Source organism: Canis aureus, chromosome 15 (genome assembly GCF_053574225.1).
Source record: "Canis aureus isolate CA01 chromosome 15, VMU_Caureus_v.1.0, whole genome shotgun sequence".
Classification (NCBI taxonomy): Eukaryota; Metazoa; Chordata; class Mammalia; order Carnivora; family Canidae; genus Canis; species Canis aureus.
Window position 1 is genome coordinate 25,935,633 of NC_135625.1, and position 22,278 is coordinate 25,957,910.

Here is a 22,278-nt window from a genome sequence, read left to right on the forward strand (position 1 = left end):
TTAGATGAAACTATGAATTAGATTCCCTATCCTGGTAGGGCAGAAGGACAGGACCCAGGGCCTGTAAAACTCCGTGTTTGGGAGCCTGAGTCAGGCCAGAGCATACACTGAATTCCCTAGTCAGGTGAGGTCACTGGTTTTGCTCTGCAGATGGGGGAAACCATTGAGCTGTACTCTCTGTTTAAATGCTACTGTATGTATGGCTGTTGAATTGGCTACACAACTGCCCCTATGCTTTGGTTATTTCCCCTTGTTGGATAAGCTGAAGGCTATATTCAGTGATTAGTGAGTCTATGGATTAGATTCCCTGCCCAAACACAGTGGGGAAGCAGCACTAAACCTAGTAAAGCTCTTTGTTGTCTTTTCTCAAGCCAACCTGCATCCCAAGTTCCTGGCCAAACAAGGTCACTGACTTTGCTCTGCAAACTATTGGCTCTCCCTGTCTTTCTCTAGCCTTGAGAAATGCTGAGTTGCACAGCTTCCAAGCGTTGTTACCAGTCCTTCTCGTCAGATAGGACGAGAAGACACTCTCCACAGTGGGTGGGGTTGTGACTCCACTTCTTGCCTGGGCATGGAAAAACCAGGCCCTAAGGACAACAAAATTCCTTATTTGAAAATCTGAAGCAGGAATATGTGCACTCTGCCAAGTTCTCTGGTCAGAGTGAATCTCTGACTTAGGTGTGCAGATGAACAAAGCTGGTGGTTGGGATTTCTACTTGGGCACTGCAGGTATGAACTCCATCTGCCAAGATCCTTGTGCTGGTTGTGGCAAGTGCCTCCTTCCTCTATCATCATCAGATTTCTAGTGGTTGAACTCCCAGATTCCTCTGCAATCCTCATAGTGTGATATCAGAGTAGGGGCTCCCACAAAATGGCCCACAATGCTGGAGAGGGCTGGTTGTACCCCTTGGGTTTTCTTTTCCTACTGTAGGAACCAGCGGCTCAGGAGAGACTTTTGTGGTACTGTGCTGGCCTGGGGGAAGGACAATGTGGCCAACATTTAGCTGCTTCTCCTATTCTCCTAATGTAGTTTGTCTTGGTCCTCTGGTACAGGGGATGTGTAGCCTCACCCCTATGTTTTAGGATTCTTTCAGTGGTGACTCATTATTGAATAATTATTAGTTGTTCTTCTTGTGGGGCAAAGTCAGGAATGGTGTATGTTGTCTTTTCTGTCTTCACTACCATGACTAATTATAAAAAGAAATCTAATCATCAAAGAATAAAACCCATACGTACATTTTTCTCCAGCCCATACTCTCCATTGATCTTCACTGGTGATAGAGAAATGAAATCAGCAACATTTTCAACTTTCTAATAAGTGTATGCCTATGTGATCAGGTGAGTGGATATTTTCAAGCCTGGGCTAGATAACTTCTTAAGATTTTTTTTTTTTTATGCTATGGTTCACTATCAACTCCAAGAAAATGAGGCACGTTGCAATCCAAGGTGTCATAGGGCAGTAGGGAACCTGGGATTTGTATTTCTGCTGTGCAGTGCTCTCTTCCTGTCCATTGGTAAACCACCTTGTAGCCATAGAACCATTGAAAGCTAGAGCTTCAGTGGGTCTCTGGCATGACCCAGTATAGCTATCTCATTTGTCACAAAAGGAAATAGAGATCTGAGTAATTTAAATTGTCTTTCCCAAGGCCATACCCCTAGTTAGTGGTGGAAGCAAGTGGGGTGGCGGGGGTGGGGGGAGTCCAAGCAGGATGTTATGATCTTTCCACTATCATTTTGCTCCTTGGAGCAAAGCATGTCCTATGACATACATAGCCTATATGTAATGTAGGAAAATTCTCTAGAATTTCTCTAGTCAACTGGATGTCTTGACCCCAGGGAAGAACATAATGTCAGGAGAGATGCACCACCAATGCATCGCTGCTCTTGTAATGAAGGTGGCAGGTGTCCTGTGGGTCAAGGTTGAAGCAGTTGGCAGGAGAGTAGTACCTGCCTCAAACATGCTTCACCACTAGACAAATATGGGATTTCAATACTTAGGACAACTTGTCCTTTAACCTTGTGATTTCAAACAGAGATGTGAGTGGAAGTGTAGGTGGAGAGACAGCAAGACAATGACTAGGCATTTGTCAAAACCGTTTGTCAACTGGTTGAAACGTGGCACAAGCCTGTACAAATACAAAAAATAAAGTACCAGTGGTAAATTATCAGAAAATAATAATAATTCTAGTGTTGCTTTATTCATCTCTAATATACTGATTGATTTTTCTCCTAAAAGATTAAAATGATGTCTTCTTAATGGTCAGGAGAAGTTAGGTTATGTCTCCAGGGTTAGGTGAAGTTAGAGGAGAATATTATACAAAAGGCAAAGCTTTAAAAAAAAACTTAGGAAAAAAATAAAATAAGGCTAAATTATTTTATTGTCCTGTCTGGCAGCCCTTGATTAGCGTTATCAGGGGGTGTGTGGAGGGGGTGTGTGGAGGGGGTGTGTGGAGGGGTGTAGCTGTAGAGCTGCAATCGCTGCTTTCTATCTGGTGTTGACGTAGGTGTCAAAAACCAGCTGACAAGCTTGATGTTGGGCAATTCTTGTGATAACTTAGTTCAAGCTTCTGCTCTTAGGCAAACACCGAAGTGAAAAACAGACTGTAAATATTCACTAGCTAGAGGGTCCAGAGACTAATCAGGTTTTGCTCCATGCATGTAGACATTCGATCTCAGCTGATGGTCAGGACAGGGTGGTGCAAAGGCATTATATGCTTTCTTATTCAGAAGCCCACTAATGACAAATTCTCTGCTTTATACCACTCACACTGATCATGAAAATAAATATTGGGCTAATGTTAAATAATGTTTTTAGGGAAATACACAACAGGGGTAACCTGATTTTTTGAGTATAAAAGGAATACTACAACACTTCTGCAGGGGTTCGAATACAAAAATTATGCTTAATCTGCTGCACCCACGGAGTTATCTATAAAAAATCATTTCAAGAATCTTGTGTTTTTAGAATTCTCTGGAAAAAAGTAGACCTTTCTAAAAATGATAGAGAATACATATACAGACGATTTTTTTCCTTTTGGGTACAAATAAAGTTTTGCTTAATTAAAAAAAAAGGTAATGCTGTGTAGTTCTGAAGTACAGCTGATATATGTCTGGCACTTAAAAATTAAACTTTATGATAAAGGAATAAGGAGTTACTACAGTTTTGAGTTTCTTTGTCAATAAGAATGAGGTCTTATAATGCTTCAAAAATTCTTTAAGGCAATGCATTAGTTTTTATCTAGTTCACAGAGAGATATGGGGCTTTTTTTAAAACAATGTTTTATTTATTTATTCATGAGAGACACACACACACACGGAGAAAGAGAGGCAGAGACACAGGCAGAGGGAGAAGCAGGCTCCATAGACGGAGCCTGATGTGGGACTCAATCTTGGGTCTCCAGGATCAGGCCCTGGGCTGAAGGCAGCGCTAAACCACTTGAGCCACCCAGGCTGCCCAAATGTGGGGCTTTTAAAAAAAATCATACAAGTAGAGAAAACTTCCATAGTCTACTTTCCAAAAGCTTTTGGTTGAAAATAATAATCAATGTGTTGTGAAAAATTCAAATATGAAACATTACAGCAAAATAGGGATAATACAGCAAGATCCACATTCCTGAATTTCTTTCTTTCAAACACAATAGTTGATTTTAACAATTTTTTTCTCCTATGTGCTCATTAACTCCTAAAGGAAAGAGATATTGCCAATTTCACTTCTACTTAAATTAGTAAATTTGAACACAGAACTTTCTCTTCTTTTTTTTTAGTTTCATGTATTCAATAGAAAATCATAAGCCACACAGTGGTGATCCATAGAGCCTGAGATTAATAAGGCATATCCTCAAGTGAGACATGAAAATAGGGAAAACTAAAATTCAACACCTTGCCAAGCCAAGTTTTTACTAGAATTCATTAAAGGATACAAACAAAAAGAATTTCACTGAGTTTAATTGAGAAAAACACTGTACCACGCTTTTCCCAGGGATGTTTTGACAACCACTGTTCTGCTTGATTTTTAGGCTTATACGTATTTTAAGGCAAATGAAATCCATATGTTTCTGATTTACTTATGCTCAACTCATCAAAATGTAGTTGTATGAGCTTCTTGAAGTCTGAGCAGCTTCTAAACCACACTTATCCTTGTGAAATAGAACTCAAAGACAGAATTGGATTGTATTTAAGTATATACTTATTTTTAAACTATCTGAGGAATTTCACTGAACTCATGTGGCTTAATACATATTATTATGCTATCTTTTGGAAATAGGCAAGTGGTACAAAATGTTTAGCCAAATAAATCCTCACTATTCCTTCTGCCCACTGCCTTTTTGATTGCATTGTTTTTCAAGGGAAACAGAAGGAATTTGGCCTGCAAAGAGAAATCTGTCCTTTCCTCAAGGAACATAATATATTCAATTGCTTTTCTCTCTAATTCTTCATATAAACAATAATGCTTGTCAGCTGTGAAATCAAGTAATTCTCATTTCTAATTCTTCATTGGACTTTTATCCAGGGAATTTTGGTCAGAGTTTGATTATGGTTTAAAAATAAAGTGTTAGCTCTATGAAGGCATGAAGCCAGTGACTGTGATCATCAGCCTTGCATTCCCACATTTGGCACAAAAAACTATTGGTTGAAGGAATGAGTATGTCTGGTTTTGTCAAGGTCACTGGTATCCACTCTTTGTTCTTTGGGCTTCAACAGAGTATAAGCAGCCCTATATTTATTAATAGTAGATGTGCTTTGAAGATAATAGAAAGACATAACAGTAATTCTGATAACTGGGTTTTGCAGAAGATTTAAAATATTTTAGGGTTCCCTGAGTGCAGGTTTAGCTCCTGCCTTTGGCCTGGAGCATGATCCTGGAGTCCCAGGATCGAGTCCCATATCGGGCTCCCGACATGGAGCCTGCTTCTCCCTCTGCCTGTGTCTCTGCCTCTCCCGCTCTCTCTCTGTGTCTCTCATGAATAAATTAATAAATAAATCTTTTTAAAAAATAAAATATTTTAATGGCTCAGATCATTATATTATCAAACATTCCTCAGGCAGCCTTTCAAAGCTAAAGTATTACAACCAAACTGAGATTAAGGAGAGTCACACACACACAAAAAATCCATAGGATACCTCTACTCTGGTATCAGTAACATTCCATGCTACCTCATGAGAAAAGTTCTTCTCCAAAGACAATGCTTCTAGGGTGAGGGGTTTCTCTGTTGCCTCTTCACCCACCTGTTGGTGGCTGGAGCTCAGCCCCAGTTTTGTCCTTTTTTCACATGAAGCTTATTCCACAGAGGACTCTACCATTATTTTGCAGTCCTGTCTAAAGGAGATTTTATCATGACATTCTCTCCTCTCAGTAGGGCTTAAGGTAGCAGTAAGATGTAGACAAAAACAAAGCATTTATGGACAGACAGACTTAGGTTACCCACTCTCACCTCCCATCCCCCCAAAAAAACAGTGTAACTGCTCTGAACTTCAACTTGGTTATTTCAAATGCAATTATAATGGCTAGCTTGAGGACTGTAATGCAAATTAAATAAGAAAACATACACAGTTCCCAGCACATAATTGACTTTCAAAATACTAGGTTTATTTCCTCTCTATTCCAACACCCTGAAGAATATCATATCTACCTATGCTTTCATTTTTATTATTTCAGAGCATACTTGTCACGTGCCAATTGTGAGCTAGGCAGTCTGTTGGGTGACTTGGACCCTAGAGTGCAGAAAAGGGTCACGACCATGTTCTTCTGGGATTTCAAACTGAGTGGGAGAGAGACATTAAAACATACAAATAATTCACTCATATTTGAAATTTAAGAAACAAAACAGATGAGCATAGGGGAAAGGATGGAAAAATAAAATAAGATGAAAATTGAGAGAGAGGCAAACCATAAGAGAGGCTGAATTCTAGGAAACAAACTGAGGGTTGCTGGAGGGGGGTGGAGGGATGAGGTAACTGGGTATTAAGGTGGGCACTTGATATAATGAGCACTGGGTATTTTATGCAACTGATGAATCACTAAATTTTACCTCTGAACCTAATAAAAATAGGAAAAAAATTTAAATTGTACATATGAATAAGTATTTACAAGTTACACCACATTGTGAAGGAAAAGTAGAGATCTGTAAGCACTGTTACTATCAAACATGTCTCCTGATCAGCCAACTCATTTCCAGGCAAATATCAGGATTCCTAACACGCAAAGCATTTTCATGGTCCTAGCCACAGTCACATGTGACACTTTCAAATCATATTAGATTTTTATGAATTGGGAGGGGATAGATACTTGTGTTTATCAGACATATATAAACCCATAGAAAGAAATGTGGGATCCATGTTAAAGCCTTAATATAAAGCGAGACTATCTTTAATGTTTATTTATTATAAACTGCCAGATTATTAACAGATTTGCACCTAGAAGACTGTATGATGCACCTGCTTGCCCTAAGCATATCCTATAGGCAAGACTTCCGCTGTAAAGTGAACAGAGAATAGCCATCATACTGCCCAGGAAAGGCAGTGGGTTTGTTTATTTTTTCAGTTTTATTGATATTTCTCTATACGTAAAAAATTGCAGGTATTTAATGTATACGTGTTGATGAGTTTGGACATATGCCTATACTTGTGATACTATCATCACAACTAAGGTAGTAAACATAGCCATGATCTCCAAAAGATCTCTTGTGTCCCTTTGCTTTTGTGTGTGATAAGAACATTTAACATAAGATCTGTTTTCTTAACAAATCTTTAAGAGCACAGCACTGAACTGTTAACTGTAGGCACTATGTTATACAGCAGATCTCTAGAATGTATTCATCTTACATAACTGAAACTTCTACCTATTGAACGACTTCCTAGCCCACCCCAGCCCACCCAAATCATCTGGCAACCACCACTCTATTCTTCTATTCTCTGTTTCTATGAATTTGGCTCTTTAGGTACCTCGTGTAAGTGGCATTATACAGCATTTGTCCTCCTGTGACTAACTTATTTCACTTAGCTTAATGCCCTCCATGTTGTTGAAAATGGTAGGATTTCTTTTTTTTTAAACCAGATAATATTTCATTGTATGGATATACCATATTTTCTTTACCCATCCATTTGTTGATGGACATTGGGTTCTTTTCAGATTTTGGCTATTGTAAATAATCCTGTAATGAATATGGGGATGTAGATACCTCTTTGAGAGAGTTGTCTCCTTTGGCTGTATATCCAGAAATGGGATTGCTAGATCACATGGTATTTCTATCTTAATTTCTTGAGGCACATCTGTACTGTTTTCCAGAGTAGCTACATCAGTTTACTTCCCACCAACAGTGTGCAATGGTTCTTTTTAATTTTGTTGACGGTGATTGAGAATTCAGAAATAATGTTAATGAATGATGAATAGGGGCCCAGGCCATATGCCATAGAATATGCATAGCAGAGCTAAATCATTATTGTTAATAGTGCTCGACTAAGTTCTAGACCATGTGAAATAGAAAGTAGAATGCAGAGAATATCTTCCTCCTGATATAAGACTTCTCTCAAGCCAAAATTAAAAACAGACAAGTGTGATTTGTTTCTATCTTGTCCTTCCTACTCCTCACACCAAACATCCAGAGCCATGGTGTTATCCAAAAGCTAAGTACTTGAGCCTCTTCAAAGTGGTAAAAGTAAAAATTGGTAGGTGGGAGATTTTATTTGTTTTATTTTGTTTTTTAGATTTTATTTGTTTTGAGTATGAAAAAGTGAAATTATATTTAAAAGGCATTGAGAATGCACAAAAGCAAAAATCCAAATCCTCATTATACCAATACACCTCTATTCTTATATATTTGTTCCTTCTCTTTTGCATACATGTAATGCAAACTATTTGGCATCCTGATTGTGTCCTTTTTATTAATTTCTATGCATTTTTCCTTTTGTTACTTTGTATTTTTAACCATGACATTTAATGACAGTTGGGTACATGCATGTCTTATGTCATTAATCCTCCCACTTGTGCTGGAAAATTAGATTGCATCCAAATTTTTTGTTACTGCAAATAACACCCTGAAAAATGTCTTCCTGCATATAGTTTCCTCTTATTAAAGATATTCTCTTTAGAGATCCCCAAAGGGAGACTTCTAGGCAAAACGTTTAGAAAAAATGTGTGCCAAGTTATTTTTCAAAAAGACTCTTTTTTGAAGTGCCCTTAGAAAGGTGTGAGAGCACCAACTACACTTATTTCTTGCCCATCCTGCCTACTGCCTGGCTTTTCAAAATCTTTCTACTTTGAAATATTTATAGCTTCACAGACATCTGCAAGGAAATGTAAAGAGGGGTCCTGTGCACCTTCACCTCCCTCTTCCAATGTAACATCATTGGAAGTTTCTATAGAAGTATAATATCCAAATCAGGACATTGACATCAGTACAATCCACAGGGCTTAGTCACTACTTAAACTTGTAGTTATTGTATGTGTGTATGTTTATATGTGTGTGTATGTGTGTGTTTATGTGTCTCTGTGCAATTTTATCACGTATGTAGCTTCATGAAGCCACCACTACAATCATGATGCATTACTATCCTGTCGAGAGACACCTTTCATTACCCTTTTATAGCCACACCCACCTCTCCTCCCCAAGCCCTAACCTCTGGTATCTACTAGTCTGTTCTCCATCTCTATAACTATATTGTTTCACTAATGTGACATAAATTGAATCTTACATTATGTATCCTCTTGAGTTTTTTTCTCTCTTCATAATTTCCTTGAAGTTCATCCAAGTAGCTGCATGCATCAGTAGTTTGTACCTTTGACTGCTGAGCAGTATTCCATGGTATGAATGTACCATAATTTGTTTAGTCATTTACTTGGTAAAGCACATTTGTTTAATTGCTAGCTTTGGACTGGGAGGAACAAAGCTACTGTAAACAATTATGTACAAGTTTCTTCGTGCAAATGAGTTTTCATTTCTTGGGAATAAATGCTAACAAGTGCAATTTTTAGGTATAGGGTGACTGTATGATTAGTTTTAAGAAACACTGCCAAACTGTTTTCCAAAGTGGCTGTGGCATTTAACATTTCTATTAACAATGAATGAGCAATGTGTTTCCCTGCATTGTTGCCAGCCTTTCCCACTATCATTATTTTTAAAAATTTTAGCCTGATACTTGTGTAATGATATCTCATAGTTTTATTTCTCTAATGGGTAATGATAGTGAATATCTTTTCATGTGCTCATTTGATGTCCATATATCCTCTTTGGTTAAATGTCTATTCACGTCTTTTGCCCATTTTCTAACTGAATTTTTCTAATTTAAATTTTTTAAATTTATTTTTTAAAAGATTTTATTTATTTATTCATAAGAGACACACAGAGAGAGAGGCAGAGACACAGGCAGAGGGAGAAGCAGGCTCCACGCAGGGAACCCGACGTGGGACTCGATCCCGGGACTCCAGGATCATGCCTGGGCCGAAGGCAGGCGCCAAACTGCTGAGCAACCCAGGGAGCCCCTCTAATTTTTTAAAAATTCAGTTTTGCAAGCTTTTTATATGTTCTGTATATAAGACTTTCATTAGACGAGTGATTTCCCAATACTTTCTCCAAGTTAGTGACTTTTATTTTTCATCTTTTTAACAGGGTCTTTCACAGAGAAGTTTTTAATTTTGATGAAGTCCAATTTATCAATTTTCCTTTTATGAATATGCATTTATGGTCAAGTCCAGAACTCTGTTTAGTCCTCATTCCCAAAGACTGTCTCCTACTTTTTTCTAGAAGTTTTATGCTTTTACATATTATTTAACTCCATGATCCATACTGAATTAAACTTTGCATAAGGTATGAGTTTCGGTTATAGATTTTTGTTTTGCCTGTGGATGTCCAATTGCTCTAGCATCAATTATTGAAAAGGCTGTATCTCCTTTATTGAATTGCCTTTGCTCCCTTGTAAAAAAGAAATTGAATCCACATTTGTGTGGACCTATACTTGGGTATCTATTTTGTTTCACTTACCTATGTGTCTCTTTCTCTGCTAGTACCACAGTCTTGGTTTACTATAGCTCTATAGTACACTTAATCTTGAGAAGAGTGATTTGTCCCAATTTATTTTCTCAAAATTATTTTGACTCTTCCTTTTCTATATAGATTCTTGAATAAACTGGTCTATGTCAACAAGAAAACTTGCTGAGATTTTGATAGGAATTGTGTTAAACCTATAGATAAATGTAGAGAGAATTGACAACTTTATTATGTGGTGTCTTCCAATCCATGAACCTCATCTGTCTTTCCAATTATTAAAATCTTGATTTCTTTAATCAGCATATTGTAATTTTCATTAACTAGATCTAGAACTTGTTTTGTTAGATTTATACCTAAGTATTTAATTTACTTTTTAAATGGTATTGAATTTTTTGTTTGGTTTTCACTGTTCATTGTCAGTATGTAGATTTTTTTAATAAATTAATTTTTTATTGGTGTTCAATTTACCAACATACAGAATAACACCCAGTGCTCATCCCGTCAAGTGTCCCCCTCAGTGCCCGTCAGTATGTAGATATTTAATTTCTGTCTGTTGATTTGTGTCATATGACCTTACTAAATTCACTTTTAAGATATAGAGGTTTTTTTTTTTTTTTTTTTTTTTTTGTAGATTACTTGTTATTTTTATGTAGCTAATCTCATTGTCTGCAAATGGAGGCAGTATCCTCCTTTTTAAGCTGCATGTCTTTTATTTCTCTTAGTTGCCTTATTACCCTGGCTACAATGGTTTGAATAGCAATGGTGAGAATGTATAGACTTGTGTTGTTCCTGATCTTATAGGGAAAGCAATCATTCTTTCATCATTAAGTACGATGTTAGTTATAGGTTTTTTTGTAAATAATCTTTATGAAGTTGAGGAAATTTGCTTGAATCTCACTGTTCTGAGGGTTTTTTCTTTTATATCATGAATCAATGTTGAATTTTGTCAAATACTTTTTTTTTACATCAATTGATATGATAATTTGTCTTCTTTAGTTTGTTGATATAATTGGTGGGTTACACTGATTGATTTTTGAATATTGAACCAGCTCCACTGAGGGGGGCACTTGACCGGATGAGCACTGGGCAAATTGAACTCCAATAAAAATTTTAAAAAAAGAAAAAAAAGAAAGAAGATTAGGAAATTGAAAAAAAAAATTGAACCAGCTCTCTATACCTGGAATTAATTCTATTAGTTATGGCATATTATTCTTTCTATACATTGTTGGATTACTAAAATTTTGCTGGGGATTTTTGCATCTAAGTTCATTAGAACTATTGGTCTGTAGTTTTTCCTGTGTATTGTTGTCTGGTTTTGGTATCAGTTATTATAGCCTTGTTAAAGAAATTGGGAAGTATTCCCTCCTCTTTCTGAAAGACCTTGTATAAAACTGGCATTAATTATTTGAATGCTTGGTAAAATTTTCCAGTGGGAACATCTGGGGCTGGATACTTCTTTGTCAGGAGCTTTAAAATTACAAATTTAACTTCTTGAATACTTACAGAACTATTCAGGTTATCTCTTTCATCTTGTCTGACTTTTGATAGTTTGTGGAGGGCAGGAAAGGGGAAGGAGAAAATATCTGGGTAAAAGTAATATTACCACAGTGTTAAGAAAGCTATACCTGGAAGTCAGCTCTAAATTAACTTCCTAATAGATACCATTTGTTACTTTTCTCACTGACAGAGATTCCACACTCATAGATTTTTTTAGAGGATCTACTTTTGGTATTGTTTTCTTTCAAGAGCACATATGATTAGAGTAGGTCACTGTGGCATAGCTATTAGTCTATATATGTGGTTCAAATATTTTTATAGTTATAATGTGTGGTGATATAGGCTCACTACCAGTTTAGCAATACCCACTTCAGGGTACATCTAAACTTAGTCAGGTACAGACACTGGATGGTGACAGAAGACCCAAGCATCTGTCACACAATGAACTAAGCTAGAGTAATCCCAAATGCCTTAGAAACAAATAAATGTCTTAAAAATCAACTCTAGGAAATATGCTCTTTAATTTCAATTTAAGAATATTGATTATAAAAAAGAAAGAAAAAGGCTGAAATTTATTTCTTAGAGAAATTAATCTCAATGTTAATGAAATTGTTGTTGATTATTAGGAGCAGCAAGTCCCCATCCACTTCTTCCTCTTAGCAGTGGCTGAGTATCATGGCCAAGAGTTTCCTAGCACCACACCCTTGGAACCATGGTTGGAGGCTGTTCCAATGTCTCCAGCCTCTACGGGATCCATACTCTATAAACAGAGTTTAGTCACTCAAACCTTTGGCTGTTTAATCAGATAGTTGGCAAGGTTGCTATTGGCTGCTCACAAAAAATTCTTGGTTTTGTAAAGCATACCTGTTGAATGGTATTTTTGTGTTGGGTTTTCATCTTTATCACTTTTTTAGCAAATATTCATTGCATGGTTACCCTCTCTTCAGAAACAGATCTGAACATCATGAGGAATCAATTTTGTTAAGCCTACTGGAAGAATGCAGGACTTGAGGTTGTCAACCAAATCTCCAGGCCTGAGTATGAGTGGTCATTAGACCATCAAATAATCAAGGACCCAGCTGGTCACAAATACCAGCCAGGAACATCCAAAAGTTATCCTGACACATACTAAAACTATATACCCATTACTAATCCAGTTTTTGGCCAGAATGCCTTTAAGAATACAGTCTAAATTTCATAGGTCACAAAAATGGGCATTTTTTGGTGTTGTTTAGTTTTAGAAGACACTGATGAGTACTGTAACTTCAAACTATACAAATACACACATTGTAGGATTTGATCCTATACCATTGCACATTGTAAGGATTTGGTCACCACATGAAAGTTATCAGATTCCTAAAACATGTGTTTTATTCATGTTTCTGCTGTTGTATTTAAGATATTTAAGAAATAAAAATACTTAAATCAGAGATCCACTTCTAACATATTTATTCAATCTTTTGTTCTTTCCTAGACAGATTATGTGGTGTTGTTGTATCAAATGGAAGTGAAAACAGTGAGACATATGTCCTTTAACTTTATGAACAAATTTTATTGCCAAGTAAGCTTGTAACAACATCTTAAAGTGTTCACAATATGCAGGAGTGATGAGTTGAAAAACTGAAATTGCTTCATATATCATCTTGCAGAGTATGACAACTGGAAAGAGGCATTGTGGACAGAAACTCCATAAATAACAGCTGTTCATGCTTAAAACTGCAAGGGAATGTTCCCAATATCTTCTTTTATGAAAACATTTAGCTTGTTTCAAGTTCTCATTCTTCCCTGAATTTTGTACTTCCTGAATGTTTTTCAAGTCTGCTCCTCTATCCATACTATTTTGCCTTTCTGTTCCATTCTGAGAGGTAATAAGACCAGGAGTCAAAAGATGCCTCTGATTTCCCTAATGGGAAAACACCCAATGATAAATGTTGCACCAGGGTTATGTCATCCCTTAAGTCAGTGTTTCCCAAACTTCTCTGAGGCAAAGAATGACCAAAGCATGTGTTAAAAGCACTAATTTCCAATCTGTACCTTTGAAGACTCTAATACAATAGGCTTAGTGTGAGACCCAGGCATCTTTCATTTTAATAAGTTACTAGGATATGTTTATCTTCAGGATAGTTTGGAAGATGTTGAATTAAAGTAGGTTTTCTCTTATTGTGTTTCAAGAATCACCTTTAAAGGATCCCAACCACTGAAAGAGACTGTGAAGATTGGGAGGGTACCTGGGGGGCTCAGTTGGTTAAGCCTCCAACTTTTGATTTCGGCTCAGGTCATGGTCTCAGGGTCATGATATTGAGCCCAGCTTTGGGCTGCATGCTGAGTGTGGAGCATGCTTGAGATTCTCTCTTTCCCTCTGCCCTTCCTCTCACCTCTTTCTTTGAGAGAGAGAGAGAGACTGTGAAGGTTGTATTGTACCTAGCCAAGTAGCAGGTGCTGGAGCTGAAGTTCCATCAGCCCTGCTGGTTAGGATGTTCTTGCTGGCAGGAGTGTGCAGGACCTAAAGAAGGAGAGCTTTTAAAATCAGTCTATTCAAAGGAGACACTTTTTTTTCTAATTGATATCCCATTGCACACATGCTAGCACCCAGCTTAGAATGCTGGTTTTATATACAGATTTCTGGATTGTTACTCCAAATCTACTGAAAAAAGATCTCCATATTGGGTTGTATTTTAAACAAACTCCACCACTTTCCACCATTGTGACTCTAATATGTATAAAATTTGGAGAACCACCAGCAGCTTATATCCCAATCCTTCAAATGGTAATCTCTTTGATAGATATGGGTCTGCATTCTTTTCATCTCTCATTTTCAGGCCTAACATCAGAAGTTGCAGGTGGCACTGAACAGAAATTAGAAAGGCTTCTGGGACTCTAGTGTGCTAACAGCACAACTTGAAAAAGCAGAGCTCATTGGTCCTCAGGTCCTTGAGCCCAAAGGCACTTTATCCATTTCTATATCTTTGGATCTGGAGCCTCATTAAATAAACACTGCACCCCTGAACTGTGACTCATTTTGGACCTCAACCAACACCATCACGACCTGCATAGCTGCATTAACCAAGCACTTCTGTGTCCCTCATTTTCCTCTTAGTTTCCACATGTTACTAGATTCTAGTCCCCATGTTCCCATTGTACTGCAACTCATTTCAAAGTTTGTCTCCATTCTCTGTACATCTTGTAATGTCCCTGAACCCAACTTTCTCTGACAGCTTATCTTGTTCTTGCCACGTTGCCTCCCAATCACTGATTCTCTCTGCAGCCCTTTCTCCTTAACCCACTCCCCCCCCCTTTTTTTAAAAGATTTTATTTATCCACTTATGAGAGACACAGAGAGAGGCAGAGACATAGGCAGTGGGAGAAGCAGGCTCCCCACTGGGAGCCCGATGTGGGACTTGATCCTTGGACCCCAGGATCACGCCGAGTCAAAGGCAGATGCTCAACCACTGGGCTCCCCAGGCGTCCCACCCCACTCTCTTATCACCACCCAACTGGCTATGATCTACCCACAGGGATGGGCTGAGCCCCTGGTAACCTTGGCAGAGGTATGCTGCTTCAGGACATGCTAGTTTCCTTCTTGTGAGACAGAAAAAATGGCTCCTTTGGATACTCACAACCTATTAAGCTGTGCAGGGGCCACTCAGGCTTGGATATCTGGGAACAGATGGTATTGACTTGATTTTTACTTCTCTTCTCATTTAGTTCTATGACTTGGCCCTTTTTACAGTAATGTGAGTCCAACACATTTCACAAGGCAGTCTGATTTAAAGCCTGGTGAAATGGGACACAGGAGAAAGAGCAAAATTGAGAGTACCACAAAACACTTGTGATAGGCACTGAGTGATGAATCACAAAATTCTACCCCTTAAACCAATATTACACTATATGTTAATTAACTAGAATTTAAATAAACACTTCAAAAAACCAACTTAGGCAACTTTCCCAGGACTTATTTATCTTACAATGGGAAGTTTGTATCTTTTGACCACATTCACCCAATTCCTAACCTCCTAACCCCCACCTCTACTAATCACAAATATAATCTCTTTTTCTTTGTGTGTGTGTTTTTAAGATTCCACTTATAAGCAAGATAATATAGTATTTGTCTACCTCTGACTTGTGTCACTTAGCATAATCCCTTGAGGTCTATCTATAGTTAACACTGCTATATAGGGTATTTGAAAGTTGCTAAGAGATTAGATCCTATAATTTCCCATCACAAGGAAAATAAACTTTTTGTAACTATATGAGGTGATGGATTATATTAACCGAGTTTACTGTAGTAATCATTTCATAATACATATATATCACTATGCTGTACACCTTAAACTTATAAGTGCTATGTGTCAATTTTATCTCAATAAAACTGAAAAAACTTAAGCAAATGCACTTCATAGTTGCCTGTGAACTATACATAGTGATTTAAACACTGCTAATGTCATGTTATTGTATATAGAAAATCCTAAAGACTCCACCAAAAAACTATTAGAACTGATAAATGAGTTCGGTAAGATCTCAGGATACAAAATATGAAGAAATATTTTTTATTTCTATACACTAATAATGAAGTAGCAGAAAGAAATTAGGAAATCAATCCCATTTACAGTTGCATCAGAAAGAATAAAATATTTAGGAATAAACTTAACTGAGGAGGTGAAAGACCCATACTCTGAAAACTATAAAACACTGATGAAAGAAACTGAAGATGATACAAACAAATGGCAAGATATTCCATGCTCATGGACTGGAAAAACTAATATTGTTAAAATGCCCATACCCAAAGCAATATACAGATTTAGTGCAACCCTTACCAAAATACCAATAGCATTTTTCACAGAACTAGAACAAGTAATCTGAATATTTGTATTCAATCGCAAAAGACTCCAAATAGCCAAAGCAATCTTGAAAAAGAAAACAAAGCTGAAGGTGTTAGAATCCCAGATTTCAAGATATCCTACAAAGCTGTAGTAATTATTTTTTTTATTTTTATTATTTTTTATTTATTTATGATCGACAGAGAGGGAGGGGGAGAGAGAGAGAGAGAGAGAGAGAGAGAGAGAGAGGCAGAGACACAGGCAGAGGGAGAAGCAGGCTCCATGCACCGGGAGCCCGACGTGGGATTCGATCCCGGGTCTCCAGGATCGCGCCCTGGGCCAAAGGCAGGCGCCAAACCGCTGCGCCACCCAGGGATCCCCAAAGCTGTAGTAATTAAAAACAGTATGGTACCGGCAGAAAAATAGACACATAGATCAATTGAACAGAATAGCGATTCCAGAAATAAACCCATGCTTATATGGTCCATTAATCCATGGCAAAGGAGACAAGAATATGCAATGGCGAAAAGATGGTCTCTTCTATAAATGATGCCAGGAAAACTGGACCACTTTCTTACACCATACACAAAAATAAAGTCAAAATAGATTAAAGACTAAATGTGGGACTGAAACCATAAAACTCCTAGAAAAAAATCACAGGCAGTCATTTCTTTGATGCTAGCCACAGAAACATTTTTCTAGATATGTCTCTTCAGACAAGAGAAACAAAAGCAAAATTAAATGATTGGGACTACACCAAAATGTAAAGCTCTGCTTCTTTCTTTTTAAAAATATTTTCTAATCTTAGCATTTCCTTTTGAATCTATAGCTGAATTTTTCTTCCGATGCCTGTCTTCCAAAGCAGAAAATGTCCGTAAGTGTTCTAAGTTTCCCCACTTTGAGACATGGTAGGGGACGGCTTTCCTATTCTCAGATTCTTTCTCAGTATCTGTTACTGCTGTTGCTCCTGCAGGTTGAAACCAGGCTCCTCCTACTCGAGTTCAGATGATTCTATTAGACATGTCTGAAAACATTTCCCTTACAAAAGGAATTGGTCTTTAATGTGGTTTTGCTAAGCTTCGTATAACAAGAGTCATAAATAACATCACTGGAGATCAAAAATAAGCTTTAATCTTTTTAAGTTTTTTATTGATGTATAGTTGATATATATATATATTATATATATATATATAACGTAGTGATTCAATGTTTACATGTACTACAAAGTGATCACCACAAGAAATCTAGCTACCATCTGTCACCACATGAAGTCATTACAATCTTATTAACTACATTCCCTATGCTGTCTATTACATCTTCTGTCTTATTTACTTTATAACTGGAAGTTTGTACCTTTTAATTCCCTTCCCCTTCTTCACTCATCTATCCCGCCATCCCCTTCCCCTCTGGCAGGATCTCTATGAGATTGTTCTCTGTATCTATGAGTCTGCTTCTGTTTTGTTTTGTTTGTTTTATAACATTCTTAAATAGCTTTCCAAGGGATCAAAGAACATCAATTTGGGGAAATCATTTGTTAGGAAACAAAAAACACAGCTGCAATCAACTGGTTCTTTCTAGATATTATCTTGTCAGCAGGTTGGATTGAGCTCTGATTTCTTGTTAGTCTACGATCAGTAGAAAAGGACTGTTTCTGAAAGGGAAAAGATACACATTTTGTTTATTAAATGTCATAAACGAGGTGCACTGTTTTCTTTGATAACACAAATGAGGATTTAGTCTTATAAAGCAATTTTTCCCCCTGGAATTTGCCCTGAGAAAACGGTGTTATCGGTGGATGGCTGCTGATCCCACCTAACTTAACCATGCTTGGGTCATCCTTGCCGATGCCACTCAGTGATGTCAAACATCTTGTGACACAGGTGTCCTAAAAAGTTTTGCTAACTGATGGGACTTTCAGTGGCCTTGAGTACAGAAATCAGTGCGTCAAAGCCAGTTCTTAGATTTAAAGAGAGTCTCCCCTTGGAACAGAACCACCTGAAACTATTCAAGGTTCTACATGCTTCAGTGACTGACTCATGTGACCAGAACAACACACCGGCTCACGGGGTAACGTCACAGAGGAAGAGGAAGGGGGACAGACTCAGGCAAATTTGCCAAATGATGTCCTGTCTCCTAGTGTTGTTTTTCTATCTGCTCATCTTTCATTGTATTTAAAGCTTTCAAGAGAACACCAGATTGAAAGAGACTTTTATTTGCAAGACCAGCAAAGGAAAAAATATAAAATCCATCACTTACTCAGATAATTAGGAAAATATTTATTGCTATACCACACCATGGTAGCTTGGATTACCAGTGGCAAACAGCAGAAGGCTGGGGAGTGGATGGGATTGCCGAGAGCACAGCTCTTGGTATTTTCACTCAGCCCTGGTATTCTTTCTTGAAGAGAAAGTAAATTAGTGCTCTAATATTAAACAAGAGTGCCCCAAAGAGCATACATAATATTTGAAAACCAGGGTTTATATTTGGAAAGCTCTAGAAAGTGATCTGGTGCATTTCTTTGTTGGTTTGAGAGGATGAGGAGATAGATGGGAAAGTTGTGGTTAAGGATTTTGAAAGGTAACAGGTGGTTTGTTATTCCTCTTCTCATTTTAAGGCCCAGGTATAAAGAATATCACCTCAAATCTTAGTGGGTTGAGGTTGAGGGGAAGGATGAAATAATGGCTAGTGACAGGGTTCAGATAGCAATTCAAAGTTTATAATAAGTTCATAAACTTCTGGAAGCCCCCAAACCCACCTGAATTGGTCACAAGAAAGCCTCTCATGAGATTCTTCAGTTACTTCCTGCTCTAATCAGGACATATATATGTAAATGTCTTTTACCAGTGTATCTTCACTTTCACTTCCAGGCGAAATGGGATGTGTAGGTATGATTGAGATGTAGAATGAAACAACATATTTCACATATTATTATTTGATGACTATTTCTATAGCTTCTATCATAAGCCTTTGGTAGTCAATAAGCTCTATCTGTTAATTTTTTTGAAATGTAATTTTAATAGAGCTTGTTCTATCTCCCCTCTTATTTATTTATGTATGTATGTATGTATGTATGTATGTATGTATGTATGTAACTGTGTTTATTTATAAAAGATTAAGAAAAGGGCAGAGCAATCTGGTGTTCAGAGATATGGACATAAAAATGCCATAATCTTTTCATGTTTTAGGGAGAAAAAGTGTAGCATGTCTGAAGAGACATGATTTTACCTTTATCAAAATCTCTATAGGAAATGATAAGGCACATTTTAAAGACTTTTTTTCTAAAAAACAAATATAGTAACTGGCTTGACAGAGGGAAAAACAGATAAGACTAACATTTAAAATGTCTATATTTTTCTCCAGGGAGCAACTACTTAGTACTATGAAGAATGGCAAATATTAATATTTTCAGTTTATAGGGAAAGTCTGAAACTTATACCAAAAGTTTCAAAGCCCTGAACCTTGGGCCTTTGCCAATACACAACATTTATTTTTGGCTCTGTGTGTACTCAAAGAGTTTGATTATACTGAGCTTTATGTAGCCTTTGATTTTTGTCCAAAAGTTTTGTCCAGCACTCTTAACGAGTTCTCCTTTCAGACAGGTTAGTGGCCTTTGCATAGGGACTGAAATGTTTGCAGCAGTTTGGCTCATTTTAAATAAACATATAAAACCAATGATGGCAATGGAGAAAATACACAGAAACACAGCTCTGGGGCCTGTGTCACAGCGGCCATGATTCATCAGTAAGGCAGTCAGAGTTCCAGAGTAAATAATTTCCATTTTACCACTGGACGGGAAGATAGAACTGATTTCAAAAAATTAAGTTTAAGAATTTTGACATCTTATACTTGGGACTATTTTAGAAATACATATATTTAAACTTCCTGGTGCTTAAAGTACTTGGGTGGAGGAGATCTTACCAGTGAGGAGAAACTCTCCAGGGGCTAACCATGAGGGTAAGAGGTTACAAAAACTTGATTATGAAGCCTAAGCACATCTAGTTAATAAAGGACAAAGATATTTCTCACAAAAAGGCAAAAATAATCAAACTCATTTTATTTTGTTTTAAATTTGTTGAGTCCAATGATTAAATATTTCTAAGGTAAAGTCTGAGTGATCCTGTACTCCTTGAATTTAATGAATGGTAGGTTGTGGTTATTAATTTATTCAAACACATATCAAAGAATTTTGAAAACAAACAACTATGCTAATTTAGTATACTATCCACAAGGTGTGGAGGGGCTCAGAGTTCTTATTCAAGCAATGATAAAAATTTAGATAAGAAACATTTTTGAGAATGTGTAATCGAGCTACTAGATGTGCAAGGAGAACCTCATGAAAGTTCCAGCCAATCATTCAGTCATCAGTGATGAATTATCTATCTATATGGCAAGTGCTGTGCTAGGCAATGGATCTATGAAAATGAAGAATTGAAACTGAGTCATTCACCATCCAGGGAGCGTCTGAATATATATCAGATTATTGTAATACACCATGACAAGTGCCATGACAGAGGTATCAATGGGGTACTGTAAGAAGACATAGGGAGCAAAAGATAGAGAACTAGAACACTCAGAGAACTAGAAAAGGCTCCATAGCTGAGTCAACCTTTAATTAAGTCTTGGAGGATGATCAGGCATATTCCTGATGAAGAAAGAGCTGTCATTCCAGGCAAGGGAACTGTCTGTTCCAACATATGGAACCCTAAAATCACCAGGTCTTTTAAAAAAGCTTAATGTTGCTGGAGTATAGTTAGCTAATAGGTGAGTACAGGGTGGGATATGGGTAGATTCTCCCATTATTATCCTGCCTTATCCATGTCTGCTCATTCAGTTTATAAAATTAGACTCAGTGATCTCTGGGTTTCAAAATTCTAAAATCTTATGAAAGGAAAAAAAAATCTGTTCTTAGTTGGAAGGAAAGAGCTCTTTGGGGTGAACAAGGGTGTGGGATTGTTTCCATGAAAATGAAGATTTGCAGCTGCCTCACATAAGCTACATTAACAGTAAAAAGAAAAAAAAAAACAAAGAGAACTTTTTTTTCTATTATTAGTATGTTTTGTCATGTGCCTCTAGCACTATTTGGAAGGAAAATGACAATTTTCTCTCCAATACTAGATATTTTTCTTTTCTTTTTTTTTTTTATTAGACTCCTTCAGCAAAAGGAAAGTTTTTGTCCTTTCCTGAACAGAAAGTATGTATTTTAACACCAGTTAATCTACCTCTAAGAACCAATTCAGTGTCTCTTATAGATAGGTACATAGGCAGGAAATTTAGAGTCCAACTTCTGGGTGGAGGTACCCTGTAACAAGATTCTTTTCAGAAACCAAACTGAACCTCAAGTTATTGGGATGAGAGGAATGACATGTAAAACTGATATCCTGCTAATGAGTGAAAGAAAAATAAAGAGAAAACAGAAAATATTCCCCACACAGTACATAATCTCAATTAAAAATGCAGAAGTTGGTAAAATAAAAAACGTGGGTTATGAAAAACAAAAACACCTGAGCCTTTTTTTAAAAAAACACATTATACTGAAAATTACGTGAGTCACATTCATGGGGAATGAAGGAGTCTGTTGGTTACTTAAATAATTAAACTTTAACTCAAAATCACAGAGACTGTAGCTAAACTTTAAATTGAAACTCTAAAAACAGACAACTACTTTTTCAAATGATATTTCATTAGAGTGTAGTTATACAAGCAGTTAAAGGAAATTGGAAGAAAGTTGTTATCTGATTTTTTGAAACTTGGATCTTAGGTAATTTTTTTTCTTTTGGTCTCAAACTCCTAAGGAGTACTTGACATGTTTTGCTTCTTTGAGATCAATATAGACCACAGATTGTTCTGACATGAGCAACTTCAACTCAACACCCTTACGATCTATCTTTAGTGGAAAAATAAGCTGTCAGATGAGAAATCTTTGCATTTCCCTGTTCCCTGACTCTCCATAGCAGACCTCCACACCTTCATGCACCCAAAGC

At 37.0% G+C, this 22,278-nt stretch overlaps 1 protein-coding gene and 1 long non-coding RNA gene across 7 annotated transcripts in view; both read left to right on the plus strand.

Annotated features, from left to right (window-relative positions):
• The window catches only part of MTMR7 (myotubularin related protein 7), a 178,295-nt gene that overhangs the window by 20,066 nt on the left and 135,951 nt on the right, over positions 1–22,278 (plus strand). The window contains exon 1 of one of the 6 annotated variants that reach the window (XM_077848925.1): positions 17,130–17,171. The exons of the other annotated variants lie outside the window; for them this stretch is intronic. Coding sequence (XP_077705051.1) covers positions 17,166–17,171 — 6 coding nt within the window. The 5' untranslated portion in view covers positions 17,130–17,165. Of the gene's footprint in view, positions 1–17,129; positions 17,172–22,278 lie in introns of those variants that run through there. 6 annotated transcript variants of the gene reach the window in all.
• On the plus strand, positions 45–16,457 carry LOC144284404 (uncharacterized). Its single transcript, XR_013352750.1, has 3 exons — positions 45–729; positions 1,249–1,338; positions 12,955–16,457. It is a non-coding gene; the product is annotated as an uncharacterized LOC144284404 (long non-coding RNA).